We start from the raw sequence: 23,184 nt of genomic DNA on the forward strand, positions 1-23,184 counted from the left end.
CCGTGCCCCCGGGAAGCTTACGGGAAGGGAGGCATTGGCAGAATGGGCCTGGCCACCATGAGGCGGTGGCCCCCAGCTCCATGCCCCGGGAAGCTTACGGGAAGGGAGGCACTGGCAAAATGGGCCTGGCCACTGTGGGGCGGTGGCCCCCAGCCCCGTGCCCCCGGGAAGCTTACGGGAAGGGAGGCATTGGCAGAATGGGCCTGGCCACCATGAGGCGGTGGCCCCCAGCATGAGCTCCGCCTCCGTGCAGGCCTGCACAGGCGACCCGAGCAGGGCGCCACCTCTTCCTTACCGCAGGAGCCCAGCAGTTCCCCGCGAACACCCCTCGGTCCTTGCAGCTTGGACGGTCTCCCTAACGTCTAAGTTCAATCTTCCCTCCCGTGAAATGAGGCCAAGACTTTAACCCTTTCTTTAGTGGAAATTGCGACTTGGTGATAACTGTCCCTCATAAGACTTCATAATATCTGCTTAAAGATTATTGTTATTATTACTTAATGTCTGGTCAACCTCTTCTCTGGGAAGAGATTTCCTTTCATATATCATCCCCTGACCTAATGGGAAAATCCTGGATTATTCTTGTAATCACTGCTTCCTTTCTGACTTTTTTCAGAGTGGCTGCTTTCCACATACTTTCAACAACTCTAAGTTTCTCCAATGCAGCTCTTTTTATAAAGGCCCGCCTCTTCAAGAAGAGTCTCGTGACCGATTAGTTATGACCGATCAGTTAAACACCTGTGCATCCCCAAAATGACTCAGTGAGAAATTACCCAACTCTCTCTGCAAACGCCCAACGGAGAAACACATGCGAGCCATTCTGCGAGGCCCCGGATCTCCGTGATTCAACGGGAAGTTTTCCCCAAATTCCCGTGGAGGGTCGCTCTGCAGTGTCCGACCGCCGCCGGCCTTGTGAATGTCGCCTACTATACGCCAACGCCGTGCACGCGCATGTACAAAGGCCCATCCTCGTCCTCCCCTACGGCCCTATCCAGCCCCAAATAACACGGCAAGTGACCTGCTTAATGCAATTTCCTACCAACAGCTTGGTGTCTCATTGCATTAACACTTTGAGGCACATTCTAGTGACTCCGAACAAAACATGGACTGACCGGGAGTGCGTCCACATTCCACAGTGCTGATCTGCCAGAACGAGGACAAACCATAGGACAAGAGCAAGTCCACACACGACCACCTGTCTTCCTGGGTGAGGACATCAGCGTGTTTTCTGTGACAGCAGCGGGTTACATCACGCGTGGTTGGTCATGCCTTGGGAAGTGAAGCAAACACTCCCACGCCGGCCAGCTCAGGCACCGAGAGTGGGATCGGCCAGAGGCCGGGGTTCGGTGGCAGCAGCCGGGGTTCGGTGGCAGCAGGCTGGGGTGCCTGCGTGCTTTACTAACACTCACTCGGCTTAGGAAGTCAAAGCGGGGCTCCATAAAGACTCGGGGGAGGCACACTTCCGCTGAGAAACGAGGGGCCCCGCTCCTGAGTAGTGTCCGTCTCCTTCTTCACGGGCCTGGGGAACTCTGCTCGCACACTCGCAGCATCATCCGCCTCAAACTGGCCTCGCCAATCCAGCCGTTCGAGACTGGCGGGCCCCTCTGGGAAACGCGGGGATCTCTGATAACCTGAGGTCAGTAGGAACCATGCCCCTCGCCCCCTAGTGACGTGTTACAAGGAAGATGAGTCGCGGATTGAATTCCACCACGAGTCTCTTCTTATAATTCTAGCAGCAAGCTGGCTAAGCCACTGTGCAGCCGTTCCTGTGAGCACCGTACGTGAAGCTTCACTCCGAAGCAAACGCCGCAGAATGCCGCCAGCGGCTCTGCTACCTCTGCCGTACGTCGGCACGCTGAACCACCCTTCACTGAGGGCGCGGGATTCCGGACCCGCGGCCTTGTCCCCGAAGCCCCAGGCTGCCGGCCTCAGTCATTCCTGGCCAAACATGCATGTGGACGCCCCTCATTCCAGCCGGAAAACTCCTAAAGCATTCGTTCCTCACGTTCATCAGCGAGCCCTTAGGTGCACGCGAAGGGAGCGTGAGTCAGGCACCTGCCAATCCCGAGCCGGTCACCCCTGGGGTGCACTCTCCGCTGCGTCAGCAGCCAACTAACTTCCCCTTGGTGGTGGAGTACAATTTAGTAACGAACATGTAAATACTAAGCTGCCTGCGTGAAAGTATTTGAAGTTAAATTCCAGGGGACGAGCGTGGCGAGAAGGCAGCGTGATGTGCATGCTTGAGCCAGAGACTCGCGCTCCAGCGCTCTGCCCCTGGCCCACTCCCACGAGCCTCGGTGTCCTCACCTATAAGAACAGAGATGGATCTCCCACCCAGTAGGATGGCGGCTATAAAACAGAGGACGAGGGTTGGCGAGGATGTGGAGAAATCGCAGCCCTCACGCACGGCTGGTGGGAATGCAAAATGGCCCAGCTGCTGTGAGAAACAGTACGGGGGTTCTCAAAACATCCAACACAGAATTGCCACAGCAAGTCCACTTTCTGGGTAGAGACCCAAAAGAGTCAGGGCCTGGAGCAGACCTCGGCGCACCCGCGGTCACAGCAGCCCAGGAACTGAAGCAACCCAAGCATTGCCCTTAAAATGTGTAGTGTCTGGACACAAAGGAATATTATTCAGCCTTAAAAAGGAAGGAAGTTCTGACCCGCGCTACCACGTGGATGAACCCTGAGGACACTATGCTAAGCGAGACAAGGCAGACACAAAAGGGGGGATGCTCTATGACTCCACATGCGTGAGGTCCCGAGAGGCGTCAGACTCACAGAGGAGAATGGTGGGCGCCAGGAGCCGGGGGAGGGGGAGGGGTCGGAGCTTCGGTTTTGCAAACGAAAACATTCTGGCCCGTGGTGCTGGCTACACGAAGTAAGTGCATGTACTTAGCGCCGAGGAAACGTACACTTAAAAATGGTTAAAAAAGTAAACTTTATGTCATGTGCATTTTACCGCAATTAAAAATAATTTTAAAAAGACAGAACTGAAACACTCTATCTTGTGAGAGTTGTTGGATTAAATGACATGGTGTTTGGGAAGCAGCTCACACAGATGTGCCTGGGGACGTCACAGCTATATTGTGACCAGGATAAACAGCGCTGACTGCAGCGTCCCTTCACAGGGGCGTTCACACAGCGGAGTGTGGCTTTACGAACTCTGCACTGCTCCTCAGAGTTGGCGCATTTTATGGCGGTGCCCCTAACGGGGGCGGGGGGGGGGGGACACACCGAGTGTGGGCCCAGCACCCTGTCAGCACCCATCACAGCTCGCTTCCTCCCCTCCCCCAACACCTGGCGTCCGGGGTCCGAACCCCGCCCCACCTGTCTGCCCCACCGCCCCAAGGCAGAACCGAGGGCCGTACCGTAGCAGGTGCGTCCATCTCCACGGAAGCCAACGGAGCACTCGCAGGTGAACTGTGTCCCCCGGCCGGGCTGGCAGGCTGCGTTGGTGTCACAGCCGTGAGTCCCGATGTAGCAAGGGTTCTGCAGGGCGTCAGGCGAGCCGTCTGCGGAGGCAGAGGCCCGGAAGCCAGGTGAGTCCTCGGAAACGCTTGCAGGTCCCCCCGCCCAGAGAGGAAGGCAAGACGGGGGCCCGGCGGGGGTCGAGGGGAGGTCCTGGGCAGTGCCCGTGGCTCTCCCCAAGCACAACCGCCACCAGCACATCACTAACCGGCCAGAGGGCAACTTGGCCGTAAAAGAGATTAAATCATGACAAATAAAAGAGGACATTAAAAAGGACATCATTAAAAGTAAAGGATCTTATTGCAAAACATGAACCATTTGAATACATTTAAAACATGCGTAGACTCATGGCAGCGTTGTGCAAATAACGGATCTCCATGTTTGTACTAAGCACCTGTCTGTTCTACGGGAAACGTGGGCTCCCCTGGGCCCCCCACAGAGGCCCCTCAAACTCTTGGGGCAAAAAGTCATGTCATCCAGACGAAATGCTGTTTTAAAACCACCGCTATTTACCTTCTCTGCCACTGAAAGATCCGCATTAGCACCCACTTCTGTTAAGCGAAAAAAAATCCCCAGAGGCTTTCGCTTTTACTCAAAAGCCATTCCTTCACTAACCAAGGTCGTTCATCAAAGTGAAGCAGGTAACGCGAGCTTCCGGAAGCCGGCCAGGCCATTTCCGCCGGACTTCCGGAAGCTGGCCAGGCCATTTCCGCGGACTTCCGGAAGCCGGCCAGGCCACTTCCGCTTACGGAAGGCTCCGCACGAACGCCATGCTTTCACACGGCGGGGAAACCTGTGTTTTACCTCGTGTTACGACATTGCCTAACAGCCAATTAGTTATGAACAGAAAGTGTTTGCGACAAAGCTGCCTGTGGCAAAAATACTGGACAGGAAACCAGCCTGCGTCACTCGGGTCTGGACGGCAAAGCACATCCCACCGGCCTCACGCCTGTTTTCATTAATCAAGACCCACTGGAAACCGGCTCCAGCCATTCGCTTGCACACAGTCTGTGGCTGCGTTTGTGCACGATGGCGGAAGTGACGTCTGTGACAGACATCGGATGGCTGGCAACGCCCAAAGCATTTACTATCCGACCATTTAAGAAAAAAGTGTGCCGACCGCTGATGCCTAGAGCTACAGTTGTCAAGGAAGGAGACACCTGCCCTCCTCCTGCTCCATGGAGCTGCAGGAGAACACACCTGATCAGCTGGAGAAGTGACCTGGGTGTGACAAAAGAACCAAGGTAACTGAAAAAATGAAAGACCTCGGAACACGCGGAACCCCTGGGGCTCGGGGACTCGGACAGTGTGCAGTCTGACACTGAGATGTCGCAGCAGCTCCACAGAATGCCAGGTCCCTCCACGTAGCCAGAGGCGCCCACGGACCTCACCTCAGACCCACAGTGTGGCGCACAGGGCAGCTCGCCGGCGGCTCCGAGCCTGACTTTCATCAGATTCTAATCAGATTCCCTCCGGCCCCGAGCACACATTCCTTTTAGAGTTGAGTGTTTTAGAGTGGAGTGTTTTAAAAGCCCTGCCCAAGCCCGCTGCGGCCCTGATGGCCTGCTCTACGCGCTCACTCGCAGGTGAGCATTCTTCATCCCTCCCTGTACCAAATAACGAGCAGGCCTCAGGTTAGCGGCACAGAAACAGATGGCAAGACGCGTGTTTCTGTTAGACCTGTTAGCATCGTTTCCTTCTTCCTGAGAGTAGAAGACGGAACACAGTGTCGCACAGCTCAGAGCACACGAGGTGCACAGCCCGGGCCGCCATCTCTTACCCCGCACGGGCCCGACGGAGTTGCTCAGAGCATAGCGTAAGATCCTCTCCTCCTGGTTGTACAGGACAAACACGCTGTCCACCGAGAGCTGCTGGGTGCGGGGCAGGGCCGGCCTGGAGTCGTCATGGACACACTCCTGGAAGGTGATGGTCTGGCGCCACTGGTAGGTGTGGATGTTCGAAGGGGCAGCGCCGTCGTGCTCGGGGTCTCTCACGGTGTACTCCCGGGTGGAGGAGGATGTGATCACTGGGGCGACAAGGGAGGGAGACAGACGAGAGCGTAAGGATGCAAGCGGCTTCGCCGGGGGCTTTAAAACCATGGGCAGCATCCGCCGCCCACAGCGCGGCCAGAGGGAGAGCGGATGGAGCAGGCGAATCAGGCCATTTATGCCCATGTTGGGACTCATTCTGCCACCTGCGCTTCTCATACTACTGTCGATATTATTTGCATTGGTCATATGTGTTGCTTTTTCTCATCGAGTGCTTCTCTACAAGCTCCTAAGCCACCCAGAACCAACCCAGAGGTTACGGTCTGGTGGAAAGAGGTACACGGAAGTCACACCTCGCGCTGTCACTCACAGCCTGTGGGATCACAGGCTGGCCGCGAACTCCTTCAGCCTCCGTTTCTTTGACAGCGTGGATTGGGGTGAGGATGAGATACTGTATGTGAAGTTTCTGGGACCGAGCAAGCTAATACTGTTGTTAAGGTCAGCTACCACTTAGTACTGACGAGCACAGTACTAACTGCTTTATGTAAATTATGTCACTTAGGATTCAATAATTAGCAGTCGTCAGGAATAAGCCTAGATTAAGCAGTTGTCTGATATTTAAAAACGAGACATTTTAGCACTCAGTTTCTGGCAAATTACTAAGTGCTGTGTGCAAACCTCATAGACAGTTTTTCCCACTCAAGAGAGCTGCTTCTCACCCCTGCCACAGAAGTCCCAACTTCCTATTTTAAAAAAAAGTATAAAAGAGTCTTTATATCTGTGCGCTCTGCTGTAGTTCAAAATAAAGCCAGAGGACAAATAGAAGTTTCGTGTAAGCCGCCTCTGGTCCAGCTCCCACGTGTGGCTGCCAGAAACGCCATCTGGCTGCAGGCTGACCATGGACCGGGGTCCTGATGCTCATGCCAGGTCCATCACCCACTCCCGCCCCCCCGGAGAGCCGATCCAGCCACAGAGCCATGGGAACTTCAGAAGAGCCTTGAAGAAGTTCTCATTGTTTAACTCAGCATTTCCATTTCTAAGAATTGAGTTGGGAAAGAATCAGAAATTCGGTCAAGATTTATGATGCAAATGTTCATTTCAACTAATTACCGAAGAAGGGAAAATTGCTAATAACCCAAGCTTGAGAAAATAGAATGGCTTACATTAACAGCCACACAATAGACTCATACAGATTCATTAACAAGTGTTTTCAGAGCCTACTCAATAAAACCATAAAATATTCATGATTTCACATCCACTGGAAAGGTAAAGCTATAATAATGCGGCATGACCACAATTTTATTTAAATAAAGACCACATACACCTGACTGTAGATTATATAATAGCATTGCATCGATGTTACCTGTCCTGATTTTGATCATTGTACTGACACCATGTAAGAGAATGTTCTTTTTCTTAAGAAGACACAGGAAGTATTTAGGAGATAAAGGATCGCAATGTGTATAACTTACTCTAAAAAAAGGTGTGCGCGCACGTGTGTGTGCACGTGTGCGAATAATGTAGTGAACGTGCCGAAATGTTAACTGGTGAAGCTGGGTAAACGGTATGTGGAAATGGTGCTATTTTCAAGTTTTTTGTAAATTTTAAATTATTTAAAATAAATTTCATATATTTATACAGCATATTAAAATTATGTTACTGTATTTTGAAATTATATACTACGTCGAGATATTTATATTGGAATATTAAATCTATGTTGGTATATGTGTAGGGATATTATAGAGAGAAGGGAAAAGCTGAAGTACACTTATATTTAATAATAATTATATCCTGGTTTGACAGCTATAACTTATGTTCATTTTCTTTTTGCATGAAATTCTCTGCAGTGCCTGGGTGCTGTCTACAGTCAGGGAAAAGGTGACTTTCGTAAGGTATCGCCCCCCGAGTCCCTCTCCAAAGCCCGGGAGCCTCACCGTCGCGAGAGTAGTGGTACAGCTCCGTGTAGGGCTCGATGTGCACGGAGGCGCCCGCCGGCACCCGCGGCACGCGGCCCTCCAGCTCCGTGTCGATGGTCAAGTGTCCGTGCTCGTCGATGCCGCTGAACCGCTGCTTGATGACCAGCTTGCCTGGGTGCCCCACGAAGGTCACCTCTGCCAGGCGGGTGAACTCGCCTCCTGGAAGGCAAGGTCAGTCTGTCACTTGGCCTCAGGGAAGCCACGCTTGTGCCCACCTGAGGCTCACGGTGCCGGGCGCTAGGGGGAGCAGGGTTGCACCTCCGCTGCAGGTGCTTCGGTTTGCTTGGTAGAAATGGGGCTGGTGACCCTGAGGACAGAGCTGGGACATCCATGCAGCCTAACCGAGTCATGCTCGAGAAGCTGCTTCCCAGCCACGAGCCAGCATCTGAGACAGGCTGGCTCAGGTTGTGCCGGAAAAAACAAGGGACCAGAGTCTGACACTGACTGTGCTCGGAACCAGTCGGGTGAACTCAACCCCCTGAACCTCCAACTCCTGAGGATAAAACGGGCACACGCTCTGTCTCGCGGAGCTGGGATGACACAAAGTAGGTTGAATGGTGCGCTACAGACGTCACGTGCTCCAAGATGCCGGCCGACTCCTGACCGGGCTGAGGGAGTCGTTCAGGGCAAACCGTCAGCAGCACCAGGAGCACCCAGGGGCGCGCACGAGGCTGCTGGCTCAGGGCTCCCATGGCTCTGTGCAGGCCATCGCCCCCTGACAGTCAGGAAAAGCACGTGCCGCTCCCCCAGCTGCCCCCCTCTTCCACATGGGCGTCCTACTGGGGCAGGAGCTGGCATTCTGTGGCCCCAGGGGTAAAACTAGCTGGCAACCCTTGAACTAAGAATGGGTGGCGAGAGTATATGAGACGACATCACTTGCTCTGCTGGAGACGTGTGAATCCTCACCACCGAATCACTCCCTGAGCCAAATGCAATTCTACACAGTCTCAGTTAACATGTCTTAGTGAAAAAAATGCTGATAATTTTACTCCAACTTCCTATTTCCGGAGCCACAAAATGCTTATTAGTAAGCGGTCGGCAGACACGAGGCTCCTTCCCGTTCACCCCTGGGCCCCCCGCGTGCCCGCTGGCTCTAACGTCCGGTGTAAGTACCTGTGATGCTGAACCCGTTCTTGAATCCATCTTGCTCCACTGCAAACATCCATCCAATGATGCCTCCAATAGGGGCCAGAGGGAGCAGGGAGTCCCCGACAGTCTCGGGGACGGTGCTGATGGCCGTGTAGGAGCGCCCGTGGTTCATTACCACGTAGGAGTGCAGGTCGGTGTTCTCAAACACGACGGGGACCGGGCTGTCCCCCACAAAGATCCTTCCTTTCACCTTGCCATTAACTCGCTGTGGGGAGCCTGAGAAACAGAAGCCAACTTTTCAGAAAACGAAATGTCTGATAGGACACGTGCCCATACAGCAAAAAGAGAAGACAGTGCTAGGGGGAGGTCATTCTTCCAGCAGGACAGTCCCCATGCCTGCTCGTGAGTCCGAGAAGTTTCGGGTCCCGCCTGCCTGCCTCCCACACTGGCTGGTCACGGACAGGGGAGGGGATCAGGGGGACCCGTGTGTGATGGAGGAACTTCAGGGGCAAAAACAGTGATTTCAGAAGAATAGGGTCATGGGTTGTTAAAACTAGGTGACCATAAAACTGATCACTTTTGACAATGTTAGAAACCGAATTAGTAATTGCGCTGGGCCCACAGGCTGAACTGGACAGTGCTAAAAGCCCAGAGCCGTTGGCCGCCCGACCCGTGACACTGAGCAAGCATCTCTGGGTGGAATCCAGTCCTGTGGCCTGCGTTCGGAGTGCCACTCTGAGTCCGGGAGCTTCATGCAGCCCGAGCCAGCACACATGGGCATGGTGGGCAGAGTCACGGCCACACCACCACGCCCTCTGACCCAGGACCCTCTGCGGACCAGGGCGTGGGGGGTGATCGGGAAAGATGGGAGACCTCCTATGGCCAATTTAAAAGCTCTCTTCGTAAATTACCGAATAGTGTATGTAGGATATTGTTCTCGTTTGCAAAATTATATTAATAATAAAAGCATCTATCTAAGGGAAAATATCTAAAGAGGTGTACACAAAACTGCTCGCAGCAGCTCAGGGCGATAGGGCGAACCTCCCTTTTCTATACTATGTACACATTTGAATATTTATAGCATGCTTATGTTTATGATTGTTTAATCAGGAAAAGATCTTTAAAAAGTTGTTCTTGTATTCAAATAAGAAAACTGAAGTTTACCCCTGTCACTTAAAGAATAAGCTTTCATTGTGGGATTTTAGCAATTCCAAGTCTTGGGTGTTACCCAAAGGAACAGAAAACACAAAACCTTGTCCATGAATGTTCTCAGCAGCATTTTCATGATTGCCCAAATAGGAACTGCCCGAATGTCCATCGACTGCTGAATGGATACACAAAATGTGGTCCATCCATGCGATGGGATATTACTTAGGAAGAAGGACTGAGGCACGAAGAGATGTTAAAACATGGATGAACCTTGCGAACATCACAGCGAGTGAAAGAAGCCGAACGAGAAAGGTCAGCTTCGTATGATTCCATTTCTGTGAAATGTCCGGAACAGGAAACCCACGCTGACAGAAAGCAGACGAGTCGCCGCCAGGGGCTGGGGGCCTCGGGGGAACTGAGTCACTGCTAAGGGAGACGGGGCTCTCTCTGGAGCGATGAACATGTGCTAGCTGAATGAAGGTGACAGTCGCACGACTCAGTGAATGTGCAAAACCCACCGAGGTGTCTACTTTAAACAAGTGCGTTAATTTTACCTTTAAAAACTGTTGAAAAGCTAAATAAGTCACCTTGGACTGTTCGGGTCGGATGTAGATTAAATTTGATCAGTTATCGATTGGACAGGTCTTGATTTCTTCCTAGATTAGAAGTTACGAGGTGTAGGGCTTTCTCACCCAGCTTGCTCACTCGGCCGGCCGAGGCCGGGTTCTCTGAGCACTGGGTTCTCAGCAAAGTTGTTGGATAACCTCAGGCGGACAGGCTTGCACCTGGGCACTGTCACCTGCGTTCTGAAGACCTTTGCCGTGTTCAGGATGCCCCCGCCACTCACGGGGTTGCTGGCAAGCGAGGCCACTCGACACACTGAGTATTTCTGGACACAAATTGTGTCATGACGCTGTGGAATGCTGTGAAATTAGAAGACTAACATCCAAAAAATGCATCCCCGAAGAGTTACAGAAGGAAGCAGGAAAGCCAAGTTAGGGAAACCAAACAATTTTTTCGACCAGACTTTGAGCCAGAAAAATGTTTCAAATGTAGCAAGAATCCAACAAATATTTAGACCACGAAACTTTTGCAAGGCGCGTATACAATGTCAAAACGCGGGGCAGGCGGTTCATCACGTCGGAGCTCGCTGCCAGACACACCACTTTGCGTCTCCAGCTCCACGTGGCAGCAGGGGAGGGCTGACGAGGCCACGCTCCGAGAACGGGCTCTCCGTGTGGATTTTGGAAGCTTCTCCCAGGGTGGGGAAAGTACAAAAGCCTAAAAGCAGGAAGCATAAGCATCCCAACCCCGGGGGTGTGGAAGGAAACACATTTATAGACTTTAAAAAACACCCCTCCAAAACGAACATGGTAAGTATACAAAATTTTCTTTCATCGCCAAAAATTAGTATTTAGCAAAACTCACTTTATCTAATTGTGGCCCAGAAGGAAATTATTTTTTAATTAGAAAAAAATTTTAAGCAAATTAAAAAGGATTGATTTAACTATAGCTATGGCAGGGAATCTGGAACCAGAAAACATTCTTCCAAATGAGTTTTATTTAGTCGAATTTTGCAAAGCAGTTGAGGTTCCTAACTAAACACAAGGAAAATGACCAGGGACAAAGGGACACCTGTTCAGTACAGCAGGGCTTTTGCTGCTTTTGTTTTAATTCCAGTCTATGGCCCCAGGCTCCCCGAGGGCTCACTCTGAGCAAGCTGGCATCCGGGCCCCTGGGATTTGGGCAGAGAAGAGTCTTCTGACCACTGAGAGCCCAGAGGCTGCTCGGTCCTTCTGGGAGCCGAGCTCAGAAGTGATGTCGCCTGCAGCTGAATCCATTTTGGAATCGGCCCCACAATGGGCTCAGTACCCTGGAATTAGCTGTGCGCACCCCGAATGCCCCGCCATCGCCATGCTGCGACTTCAGGGGCACGAGGAGACGAGGGCCCAAGGGGGCGGGGGCTGGGACACCCAGTGTGTCCCCCAGCACACGCGTCGGCCGATGCCAGCCCTCCGAGGTCCTGCAGGGGCTTAATGACCATCGGGACAGTGAGGTTTGGGAGCAACGGCAACGAAGCAGCTTGAGAGAAACAGGAAAACGAGGGGCGCTGGCACCTCCGGGCCCAGGCCGCGTGCGCACCGCCTGGGCGTTTGCCCCGCCGCGGGCAGTGTGCAGACGGGGCCCGAGCGGCAGTCGCTCTGCGGCGGGGCAAGGGCACAGGAGAGACCGACCGCCCAGGAGCGCCCGTCCGCGGTACGGGAAGCAAAGAGCGGGGCTGGGAGGAGGCGTCACCGCCCGCTTGGGAGAGCTGTGGAGGCGGCGGCGCTTGGGCCCGAGCCACGGAGCGAGCCCCCTGCTCCGCGGGGGGACAGGGGACACGGGGACACAGTGACGGGGACAGGGATGGGGACGGGGACAGTGACGGGGACGGGGACGCGGCGTACCTTCGGCGACGCACTGCCGCCCGCTCCCCGTGTAGCCGGCGACGCAGCGGCAGCAGAAGCCGGTGGCGAAGTCCCGGCAGGCCGCGTGCACGGAGCACTGGTGTCTGCTGTTGGCGCACGTCGGGCGCGAGTCCGTGTTGTAGCTGAAAACTGCTCGGAGAAAGCAGAGCGGGCGCCCCGTGAGTGGGCGCCCCGTGAGTGGGCGCCCCGTGAGCGGGCGCCCCGTGAGCGGGACGGGGCTCACATGCGCTGGGGCAGCCCGGGAGGGCGGGACCCGCTGCCTGCAGCTACCGAAGTGGGGTGGCGGCTCCATTGCTCAAACCGCCGCGGCAAACGGGGCTCAGAGGGGTTTGGGAAATCACCGAGGCGAGTTACCACAAAACGGCGTGACCCAGCGCGCCCAGGACCCCTGCATCAGGGCTGCGTGACTGCCACCCAACATCGGTCTAACGTGGCGTTCACCCGGCAACGTCGGGAAGACCAGCCTCGCGTTTCGGGGGAATCTCAAAACCTTTTTTTTACTATTTTTTATTGTGGTGAAACATGTATGACAAATTTTGCCATTTTAATGAACTTAAAATATTTTAAAACGTTTTTGCCCCTCTCTCCTCCCCAGGGGATAACTCAGACGCTCTTAGACTCAAAAGCTTATCAGAAATAATTCCTCAGTTCTGCCTATCTCAAATTTCTACCTCCCAGGTTCAATTTATTAGAATTAGGAACTAACTTATTACAGTTAATAATCCAGAGCAAATTAATTTGGAACGAAGCTCAAACGCACCAGAGGGATGAACTTTTAGAGGGAATAGGGATCCAATTTATAATTGATGTTAGGAGCGCAGATAAAAGTCAGGTTTAACCCAAGAAGCCTCAGTCATGTCCTACGTGCTCAGAAGAGAATTTCCACTGGGTAGAAAGACAGCATTTGCAGCTAAAAACACTTGGACTCTGCGCTGAACACTGACTGCTTGGGCTCCAGCTGTGGGCGCAGCTCCCAGTGGGTCCCTATGGCGACCCTGTGGGTGACTACTCAAATAACACAGGAATGCACTGCTGGCTATGAGAGACTGACCTTTCTAACAAAAACAGTGAAATAACTTGGCCAGAGGAACAGAAAACCATGTTTTAGACACATGTCGGGTTCAGATCTAGGCGTTTAGCAATACCAGGTAATGCACCACCATGTGTCGTTGGGGCTAGATACGATTTCATTTCAACGTGATGGCTTTGCAAAGAATTTCAGAGGCACATAGTTGGGGTGAAAGCCCCAAACTCGACATCTGCGAGTAAACGCGCCCAACACATCTGGGGAGAGGCCTCTGAAACCTGCCTGAGCGAGGACCGCGCCTGGCACTCGGAGATGTCTGGGTCGCCCCAGGAAGTCGAGGCGCCGTGTGGGTGGGCAGGGCCCCGAGACAAGGACCCGTGTCCTCGCTGTGCCTCTCAAGGGCAGGGTCCCCACTCCTGTGTCTCGGAAGTGGTGGGCACAGTGCCCCGGCCACCATGTCTCGTCCACGCTTAGGGATACTCGAGGACAAACGTGTACGACTATTGTTAGGACACAAATCAGAACAAGCATGGAGTAATAAAAACGAGCGACTACATGGAACGGAGTAGGTTTTTTGAGGGCATTATGATAACTTTGTTCTAGAAACAGCAGAGTCACAGTAAATGTTATTTAAAGGCTTGGACCATCCCGTCAATATGAATCTCAGTGGATTATACGTCAACGTGAAGAGCAAAAATTAATGAACGGAGTTTAGTCTGAATGTCTTTTATAAGAAAAATCAAAGCATGCCGGGGTTCGAATAGTTTTCTCTCAAAATGTAGCAAAACCGTGATGTAATAGAGTTGACTGGAATATACTGAGCTTTAAAACCACCTTTAAAAGGGGGACCTACGTATTTGGTATTTTTAAATCTTCACAAACCAGCTCTGAAACTGACAGGAGCCAGGAGGAAAAATGAGCATCCTCATCCCAAAACCGAGCGGAAATAAACGTCAAAGATAAACTGCGCCCGCAGCCAAAGGAACTTCTGAAATGTTTTTGCAGGTGGGTAAATATATTTCCGATCTCAGAAGTCGCAAATAAGAAAATCTGACTTTCAAAATAATTCCAAAGCGCTCTTCTCTTTAAAACAGACAGAAAAGGATAATAGGGAACTTGGCAGAGGACATGCTCAGCAGTCTCCACGACCGCAGCCCTAGTCTCCAGGGACCCCCGGAGGCTTTGAAGCCGCGGGGCCTGCCCGCTCCCGCCCGCTTCCCAGGTGCTCGTCCTCACGAGCCACCGCGGGGCGCACAGCGGACGCCCCCCCTCCCCCCCAGCAGCTGTAACTCTGTCCGGAAAGCCACGTGTCCAAGAAAAGACCACTAAAGCTCCACGGCCTTACCAACTTCCGTCTCCTCGACTTCGTCCACATCTATGACCTGCGGGGGCTGCTGGGGGAACCTCTCCGCGGGCAACTGGAAGGGCCTGGTCCTCTCGGTGGCCGGGCCGGCGGGCCTCTCGGTGGCCGGGCGGCCGGGGGGCAGGACTCTGTGCACGTCGTACGTGCCAGTGTCCCCCCTTCTCGGAGCCTCATAAGGGAAGGACGTGGTGCCCACGTCCTCCGGGCCCAGGCTCGTCACCGAGTCGTAATCTTCGTCATCGTACTCTTCGTCATCCGGTCTGAGGTTCACGTCCGAGGACACCACGCCACTGGCTGTGGCCGGACTCCCGATCTCAAACACCCAGACGCCCTGGTGCCCCGAGTTGCTGCTCCTGGAAGAAAGGACAGACTTGGGATTAGGCCGGGAACCGCCAGGAGCCCCACCCGCCAGGAGCCCCCGCCCGCCAAGCGGACAGAGCCCCGGGCGTCTGCTTCAGCGTGGAACCCCGCGCCGGCTTCTGCCTACAGCTGGGCCAGAGGGTGTGAGGGCAGACATGTCACGTCTGGTCATCACAGAGCTGAGGCCATCCGGGGCTGTTGGGTGAGGCTGTATCCAAATGGACACAGAGTAGCAAAGTTCCCCTCTGCCATTTGAGGGGTGCACTCCAGGGACACTGCCCAGCCTTAAAACGCGGCTTGCGCTAATTGCCGGCCACGTGTCTGAACCGTTGACTGGAGTCAGGCATTCTCTCTGTTTCTCTCTCCACGCATGAGATGTGATAAGAAATACACACAGTTGACCCTTGAACAAGGTGGGCGTTAGGGGTGCCAACCCCACACCATGGAAAATTCATGTATAACTTTTGACTCCCCCAAAACCTGACGATCTATTGCATCTCTATGTTAAGAATACTACCTAATGGTTCATCTTTTCTCAACTCTATGTTGAGTGACGTGACGTGAATGGCTGGAAGCTGGCCACAGCATAAGTATTCACACCACGGAAATAGGCAATTGCTAGAAATGAGGGTTCCCCCGCCCCATGCAGCCGTGACAAGCATCGGCCAGCACAGCGTCAAGTAGAGGGCAGGGGAGCTGCAGACTCAGTCTGACACCATGAACTGCAGACCGTCTTTATTTTTCTTGTCAAAGAATAATGGGGAAGAAAAGATTTTAATTTTAGAAAAAGCAGTCTGAGCTTTCCCCCTTTTTTGCCAAATTCAAAATACAAAATAGCCCAAGAGAGCACTTTTTCTGTTGTAAGAATTTCCTGCCTACTCGATGCAGGAGAAAAGGTTTTTGGTTTCGTAGCAAGAGAAGGGTCTGAATAACTTTTATTTCTAACTTTATACTTACAGAGGAGATGGTAGAAACTGTTTCAAATGAAGAATTCTATCTAAAACGTAGGCTACCTGTTCATTCCAAGAATATATTTCCTTGAGTTTATCAGAAAAAAAGTACTACATCATATAAAAACTATACGCAAAATTTAAATCCGTGGGCACACTTTTAGGTAATGTTCTGTAACGGCCATTACATTCGTCGTAATACAATAAAAAAGTGCTGATCTTATTGAGGGGAGACTGAGCCGAGGAACGCAGACACATACTTGGCCAGATTTCCAATCGATTCTCTGTCATTAGCAAATATGTTATAAGCCCCGTCGCTCTTCCACACAAGTCCCACTTGGCCTTGGCTGAAAGCGACCACGGCGGGAACCTGGTTCTCGTCCCTCTTCGAGAACGTGGTCGTGAACTGCAGACCGTCTTCGGGATAAAGGAAAATGGCGTAGGAGCTGGAGTCCGAGGAGGCCAGGACAGCCTGGAATGTGTTTCTCTGTGAGAGGAGGTGAAATTCAGTTACTCGGGAAAGTATCTCCAGATCTTACAATGTGCTACTCACCCCACTATAAATAACAAGTGCAGAGATGGCAGCATTCTCACCTTACTCAAAGAGAAGTACTTCTGCAGCGAGAACCAAATATTCCAGGACGACTCCACGCACACAGCTCTAAGGCTACGTCAACACGAAACTTTCTGAGAAACTAATGAATATCTTCTGCATCGCTGTGACCTCGAGGTTAACCAGAAACCATAGAGGTGGTGCCTCCAGACGGTGTGGCCTGGACCTCATGTAACTTGGTGGCTCTCACCCCCAGAATCTGTTTCCGTGGCCATTCAGCAGAGTCCAGCACATCCGCCATTAGGCATAATTTACGAAGCGCAAGCAACACACGGCGAGAAGGACCATGAGCTTTGGGAGAAAACAGACCTGGGTCCAAACCCTTCCTCATCCCTGGCGCGCGACCTTGGCCAGTGACTTAAGCTCTCTCAGCCTCGGCGTCTGAATCGTAAGATGCAGATACAACTGCCCACTTCGTACGAATGTCAGGACTACGTGAGATAACGCACGAAGGGCCAGGCGCGGGGAAGATGCTCCTCCGACGTCAGGATCGTTCCTGCGCGCCAAGCATTGCCCCAGCATGCGGCTACAAAGAGTAAAAAGACGCGGCCCCTGCTCTTGAGAATTCACGGCGTAGATGGGAAGACTGGAAGTGAGTGACCATGGCAAGGCTGGGGGAAGGGTCCCCCACAGAGCTGTGCCCGGGCTCCGGGGTCACAGGAAGGTGAGCCCAACGACGCTGGGGGACGGGAGTGGGGGAGGCCGGCTGAGGCCGAATGAACAAGCAGGAGTCGAAACCCGTGGAGAGGGTCAGGGAGAGAATGTCACAGGGCAGGATTCTGCGGGTGACAATGACGAAAGCTCGCTGGATCGGGGAACTGCGTACCACTGGGTATGGCCACCGCAAAGGGCATGCAGGGGGTAAAGGTCAGGGGTCAGGCCCCAGAGGCAGGCATGGGCTCCGGACAGGGGCACACGCTCGGGAAAGTTCAGGTTTTACTCAGTTTTCTAGTTCAGCACTCAGACAGATACAGGTGACAAAGCAAAACGTGTCACGCAGGCCCTTAGCGGACCTTCCCAGTGCATTCTGTGGGCTGTGACGTGTCTTACTTGGGAGGGAAAGAAGGGGTGGCCAGAAGGCTGGGGGGCTGCTACACCGAACAAAATTAACCAGGTTTCTTTACTGTGGGACTTTCCAGAGTGAGTAACCGAGAGGGAGATGTAGTTTCAGCATTTCTCAAGCTCATTTGGCCGGGGGAGGCCTTTTTCTCAAGGGCCAGTGTTCCATGGCACCCACTCTGGGGACTCCCAGACTGGAACATCCCCATTTAAGGGAGGAGCTTTCGGACCTTTCAGGTTCCTCCCTACTCTGTAATCCTAGAAAAATTTAAAAATGGCAGCGCAAAATTACTGTTCCAAGAAGAAACTGGGGCGTGTCCTGAAGGGTCCCTTCACGCCTGGAGGTGGCTTCCTGAGCCGCCTGCTACCCCGTCCAAGCTCCGCACGCCGTCCAGGCTTTGCCGAGCGCCGTGCCACAGAGACGCCCCCGGGGTGCGACTGAACCTGTGTCCTGAACTGTTCACGTGGCGCAGCCGGTTTCGTCCCCAACGCGAGTGTGGGCTCCGTCTTCACTGCTCCCACCCCGCAGGACCACTTTGTTACTTTAACCTATCGCTTCGTCTTAATAACGTCTCTGTTGGACTAGAAACTGCCTCCCAGCCTCCGACCCAGAGCAAGAGCAGCTGCAGGGTGGAATTTATCAACCCTGTTCCCACCACGCCGGTCTTCTCAGAAACGGGCTTTCTGCCGTCTCGACATCCCCGAAATACAGACTCATGTCATGGCGGGGAAGGCGCTGGCCGGTTTAGACCTGCGGCGACCAGCCTGCTAGAGTCTGTCCCTCCCTCTCGATGACGTAGCATGCTGTGCGTCAGAGCGTCACAGACTGGACCGAACAGCGCCGAGCCAACCCTCAGACCCCGTGCTCCGGCGCCGGGGTGAGTGCTCACCTCGCCTTCCTGGGCGGGGTCCTCGCCGGGTCCTCGGTAGGGGGCCACGGATTCCCAGGTGACGACCACCACACTGCTGGGCTGGAAAGGGACGTCTGGGAACCCTCTCTGGACGTGGTCCGCGGCCAGCTGGGCGACGGAGGGCGATAGGTCCTCTCGGTAGTAAACCTTGCCGAGGCCGTCCGTCGTGTCCAGGTCGGCCAGGAAAGGAGCCACTGCCCCGAAGGTCGGAGGGAAGAGCCCAGGGTGGGATTCTCCGGCCGGGGGTTCACTCATGGCGATGAGGCCATTCGTGCTGACCTGTGCGAAACCAAGCAGAGTGAGGAGGAGCGCGGGAGGAATGTCGTCGGGCAGTGGGGCCGGGGGGGCTGTGCACATACTCGCAGGGAGCTGTCCCAGGTCCCATACTATGACAGAGACAGCAGGGCCGCAAAGGACGTGGCCTTGAAAGGTGGGACTCGGCACTTGCTCCGGGCAGACAGCCTGGAGGAAGGGGCACCGGGCAAGAAGCTCCGGCCCCGGCTCCGGAACGTGCCAGTCCCTGAACCTCGGGCACGCGTCTGAAACCCAGCGTCTTCGGCGGCCCCTGAGTCTGCGCTTTGTATCCTGCAGAGCGCCGTTCCATGTAAGTCATGACAAACCAGCCGAGCGACCCTTACGCACCGGGCTGTGCGAAGAGCTGGGGTCCACGGGGCGGGCCACAGTCTCCGCCTTCGAGGAACCCACAGCCCCGAGGGATACGGGGCCGGCACAAACAGACGACGGGACGATGCGTGAACGGCAGGCGTCGAGGAGGAGCTCTGAATGGCGCATCAGAGTCATGGGCATTTCGAACGGTTTAACGTCTTAGCATGACGGCCAACACCTACCGAACGTTTGCCGCGTTTCAGGCCCCTTGTTCACATCCAACCCTCGGAAGAACCCCGTAGGCGGGGCAGCCCTGTGATCCACACTTCTCTGGCGGGGAAGACGAAGCGCGTGAATCGACTTGGCCAAAGTGACCAGTGAGCGGCAACACGGGGCTTTGCACCCGGACGGCCTGACCGCGCGGCGGACACAGCTCTCCCGACGTGTGACAACTGCCCGGACAGCCTGACCGCGCGGCGGACACAGCTCTCCCGACGTGTGACAACTGCCCGGACAGCCTGACCACGCGGCGGACCTGCTGACGGCGGTGTGCACAGCTCTCCCGACGTGTGACAACTGCCCGGACAGCCTGACCGCGCGGCGGACACAGCTCTCCCGACGTGTGACAACTGCCCGGAAGACGCCATCACTGTTCTTATCCAGCTCGGACCCACGCTCCGTGGGAAAATGGGAAGGGGACTCGCAGCCCGGGGCGGGGGGGGGGGGGGCACGTGCCGAGAGCGAGGCTTTCTCGTTCGTGCACAGGCCGCTGAGGACACAGACCCGCCTCAGTGGTCTTTTTACTTGGGGGAATCTGTGAATTAAAAAACAAAAACAAAAACAAAACCCTACTAAATGGAAGCGGTTTTGCAAAGGGAACCTCAGTTTGCACTTTACGAGGCTGGGGGCGGAAAAACACCAATGAAAAGAGGAGCTTCGGGTGGCCCGGGGGCTGGGGAGAAGGCCCCGGTCTCCCAGGCCCTTCATTTCCCTCCCTCCGCCCCCCACAGCCTCATGGCTCGGCTGCTTCAGGCCTCGTTAGTGGGGGAGGGGCGGGTGGACACGAGGGGCAACTTAAGGCCAAAACTCCTTGCGCCATGCGGAGCGGAACGGAACGGAACGGGGTAAAAGGTGCCACGTGGCGGAGGCAGCCCAGCGCGTTTGGGACGGGGGCTGGCAAAGCCTCCCGTGTTACCGAGCCTCAGGGGGCCGGGAGCTTTCAGGGGACCTACTTCCTGTCGCCGCTTGGCACGGACAGACTGCGGGGAACGGGAACGGGGTCAGGGAGGGAGCCGGCCCAGCTGGGCTCTCCCCCACCCGCTCCGAACACCTCCCAGCACAAACGTCCCAGCGGGTTCATGGTTTACGGGTGGCAGAGCGTGGGAACCCGCTCTCTCTCCAGCCGCCAGAAGTCGGCAGTTGCGAGCCGCTCGTGGGAAGTGACGCACGGTGGCCTCATACAGGCAACTCAGTTGGAAAAAGCAGTTTCCCAGTGAAATTTAAGTCGGCCCAACCACAGTGGCGGGCTCCCCGTGTCTTGCGCTGTCGGGCGTCTGGGCACAGGCAGGTCCCTATTCCACAAGGGACGCTTCCGGAACACGGCTTCCGGGCCAGCATGACGCGCTTCGCACAAAGCCCAGATGACCGTCATTGCCATTAGCTTCGGAAACTGAATTTCTGGCCAATTTCCCTGCATATTCAACTCAACTGTCTCTGATTGTCACAAAAGATGACATCACAGATAAATGTCAGCCATAGCTTTCACCTCCCCAAGCAAACTTTTTAGCCCCGGAAACGCCACGTAACGGCAGCTCGACAGGCGTCATTCCCTTCCAGCTGAGCTCCAGCCAATCTCACTGACACATCCGTCAAGCACGTGACGTCCCCGCCGGCCTGTTCCTATTTCTCCATCTTTTAAAAGTGCCATCGAGCAATTCAATAGGAGGGCAGAGACCACAAAGGGAGGGCGCTTAGGGCCGGAGGACAGACCCGGGGACAGTCTCCGAGGGGACCGGACCGGCGGGCGCACGCGGCCACCCGTCCCGGGGACAGTCTCCGAGGGAGGGGACCGGACCGGCGGGCGCACGCGGCCCCTCGTCCCGGGGACAGTCTCCGAGGGAGGGGACCGGACCGACGGGCGCACGCGGCCCCCCGTCCCGCTGCCCAGGGCCGCGCCACGCTGCGCTTCACCCAGCTGCGCGCCCTGGGGCGCTGGGCAGTGCGGCCGGGCTCCGTCCTCGCTCGCGCCCCGTCCTGCGCGTCCTCGTCCCCTCTGCCGCCCGCACCGCTCCCCGCCTCGTGCGTGGACGAAACTGGCTCATCCTCAGGGTTCGGCTGAGGTCACGGCTTCCAGGGGAGCCTCCTCCCACCATCCGGTCCCCCACCCGCCCCTCCTTCTCTCTCCCTTGCTCCCTGTTTCCTTCTAGAAGCAGACCAGTTGGTAACGACCTCGCTCACCGGCTGCTCCCGCCGCCCCAGGACACAATATGCCCCTCTGGGGCCAGGACCACGTCCATCTCGGTCGGTGCTGCAGCCTGGCACGTGGGGCCCCTCCCTTCCCAACGTCCTCCAGGAAATGTGCACACCGAGGCCGCTCTAGAAACCACGCCTGAAGGCTCACCAGCCACCGGGGACCACAGCCGTCGGTGGTACTGCGGTTCGGCCCCCTGGGGGGGGACACCGGGGACTGAAACAAAAAGTTCACGTGACTACGAACCGAGCGCGGGAATCCCACCAGCTCACGGGAAATACGAGGCGCAGAAGAACATGCGAAAGGATACCACAGGGACAGAGTCAGCAGAATCCGGCACACAGACACTGCGGGACAAACACCATTTCTTTGATGGACACGTCGCGAGAAAGGAGGAGGTGAGGGGGCCGGAGGCTTAAGGAGTCCTCTGCCTACCTGACCCGATCGACCGAAGGCCAAAGAGAACATTTCATGCGCCTATTTGGACACTGGATGACATTAAGAAATTATTATTTATTTTTTAGGTGTGATCGTGATGTTTCGGTTTTGTTCTTAAAAGTTATTTTTTAGAGGTACATCTTGAAATATTTATAATAAAATCAAATGTTTGCGCCTTGCTTAAGACCACTTCCATTTAGATGAGGGGGCGCATGAGGAACAGCTGGGGATAGAAGTCAGTCAAGACGAGCCATAAGTCGCTACGGGGTGAAGCTGTGTGAGTCACAGGAGTGCATTCTAATAGTCCGTTTTTGCATATGATTGAAATTGTCCATAATAAAATATAAACTAAAAAAAAGATGATGAATTGATTGATCTAAAGTTTAGCAATCAAAGGGCAGCTGGCATTTGCAGGTAAACCAGCAGTAATGCCCTCGGAAGGGCCTGTGGTTCAGGTCTAACTTCCCCTCTTCCCAGACTGCCCCGCCCCACTCAGCCCCTCCCCTCCCAACCAGGAGTTTTCAGAGTGTCCCTTGCACCTGGTTCGCTAGACTGCGGTAATGAGCAGAAGGTGCAGGTGGAGGCAAATTCAGTAATTAATTCACAGCTACAGAGCCCGAGTCTCCCGGGCAACACCCTGAGTCCAGAGGGAGACGATGGTTAGAGCCGGAGATCACACGGCCGGCATCTGTATTATGTTTTTGTTCACGCGTTTGTGCTACTTAAAAAATTACATGGATTACGACACCGGATGTTAGTGTTGATATGAATGTCGGTGAGCAGAGGCCAGAGTAGAAACACACAGGCTGGAAAAAACTTTTTGAACTGCTTACACTTCTCCAAACTCGCCATTGTGTTTCATCTACTAATACTGCACGCTTTTACACCTGTAGCCCCTCTGCCTCGAAGGCCCCTTCTCGGCTCCTGTCCTGGGCAAAGCCCCATTCCTCCCGGTGAAGCCTTCCTGACCTGCCCCAGATGGGCCACCGCGGGCTCCTGTGTGCCTCTGTAGGCAGCACCTTGGGGCCTGACTCAGGACACTGACTCCCAGTTCTGCTGTGTGGATTGAACCTGATCCTGAGAAACCCTGCCTGAATAATTGAGATGATAACAATAGCAACAATAATAATATTATTACATTGTTGTCTTAGGGTAGCTCAAACTAACCAACGTCGCCTTGTTGCAGTCCTTGGTGGAGTAAATGACACACTGCTTCTTTATGGAAAAACAGTTGCTTCCGGCACATGGA

At 54.5% G+C, this 23,184-nt stretch overlaps 1 protein-coding gene across 1 annotated transcript in view; it reads right to left on the bottom strand.

Annotated features, from left to right (window-relative positions):
- NID1 (nidogen 1) overlaps positions 1 to 23,184 on the bottom strand; it is a 58,559-nt gene that overhangs the window by 25,954 nt on the left and 9,421 nt on the right. Inside the window, exons 2-9 of the mRNA XM_036235619.1 lie at positions 18,401 to 18,700; positions 16,099 to 16,325; positions 14,511 to 14,881; positions 12,118 to 12,267; positions 8,546 to 8,797; positions 7,391 to 7,591; positions 5,249 to 5,494; positions 3,369 to 3,512 (exon numbers count right to left, since the gene is read on the bottom strand). Of these exons, the coding sequence (XP_036091512.1) occupies positions 3,369 to 3,512; positions 5,249 to 5,494; positions 7,391 to 7,591; positions 8,546 to 8,797; positions 12,118 to 12,267; positions 14,511 to 14,881; positions 16,099 to 16,325; positions 18,401 to 18,700 (1,891 nt within the window). The remainder of the gene's footprint in view (positions 1 to 3,368; positions 3,513 to 5,248; positions 5,495 to 7,390; positions 7,592 to 8,545; positions 8,798 to 12,117; positions 12,268 to 14,510; positions 14,882 to 16,098; positions 16,326 to 18,400; positions 18,701 to 23,184) is intronic.

Source organism: Rousettus aegyptiacus, unplaced genomic scaffold (genome assembly GCF_014176215.1).
Source record: "Rousettus aegyptiacus isolate mRouAeg1 unplaced genomic scaffold, mRouAeg1.p scaffold_m13_p_18, whole genome shotgun sequence".
Taxonomy (NCBI): domain Eukaryota; kingdom Metazoa; phylum Chordata; class Mammalia; order Chiroptera; family Pteropodidae; genus Rousettus; species Rousettus aegyptiacus.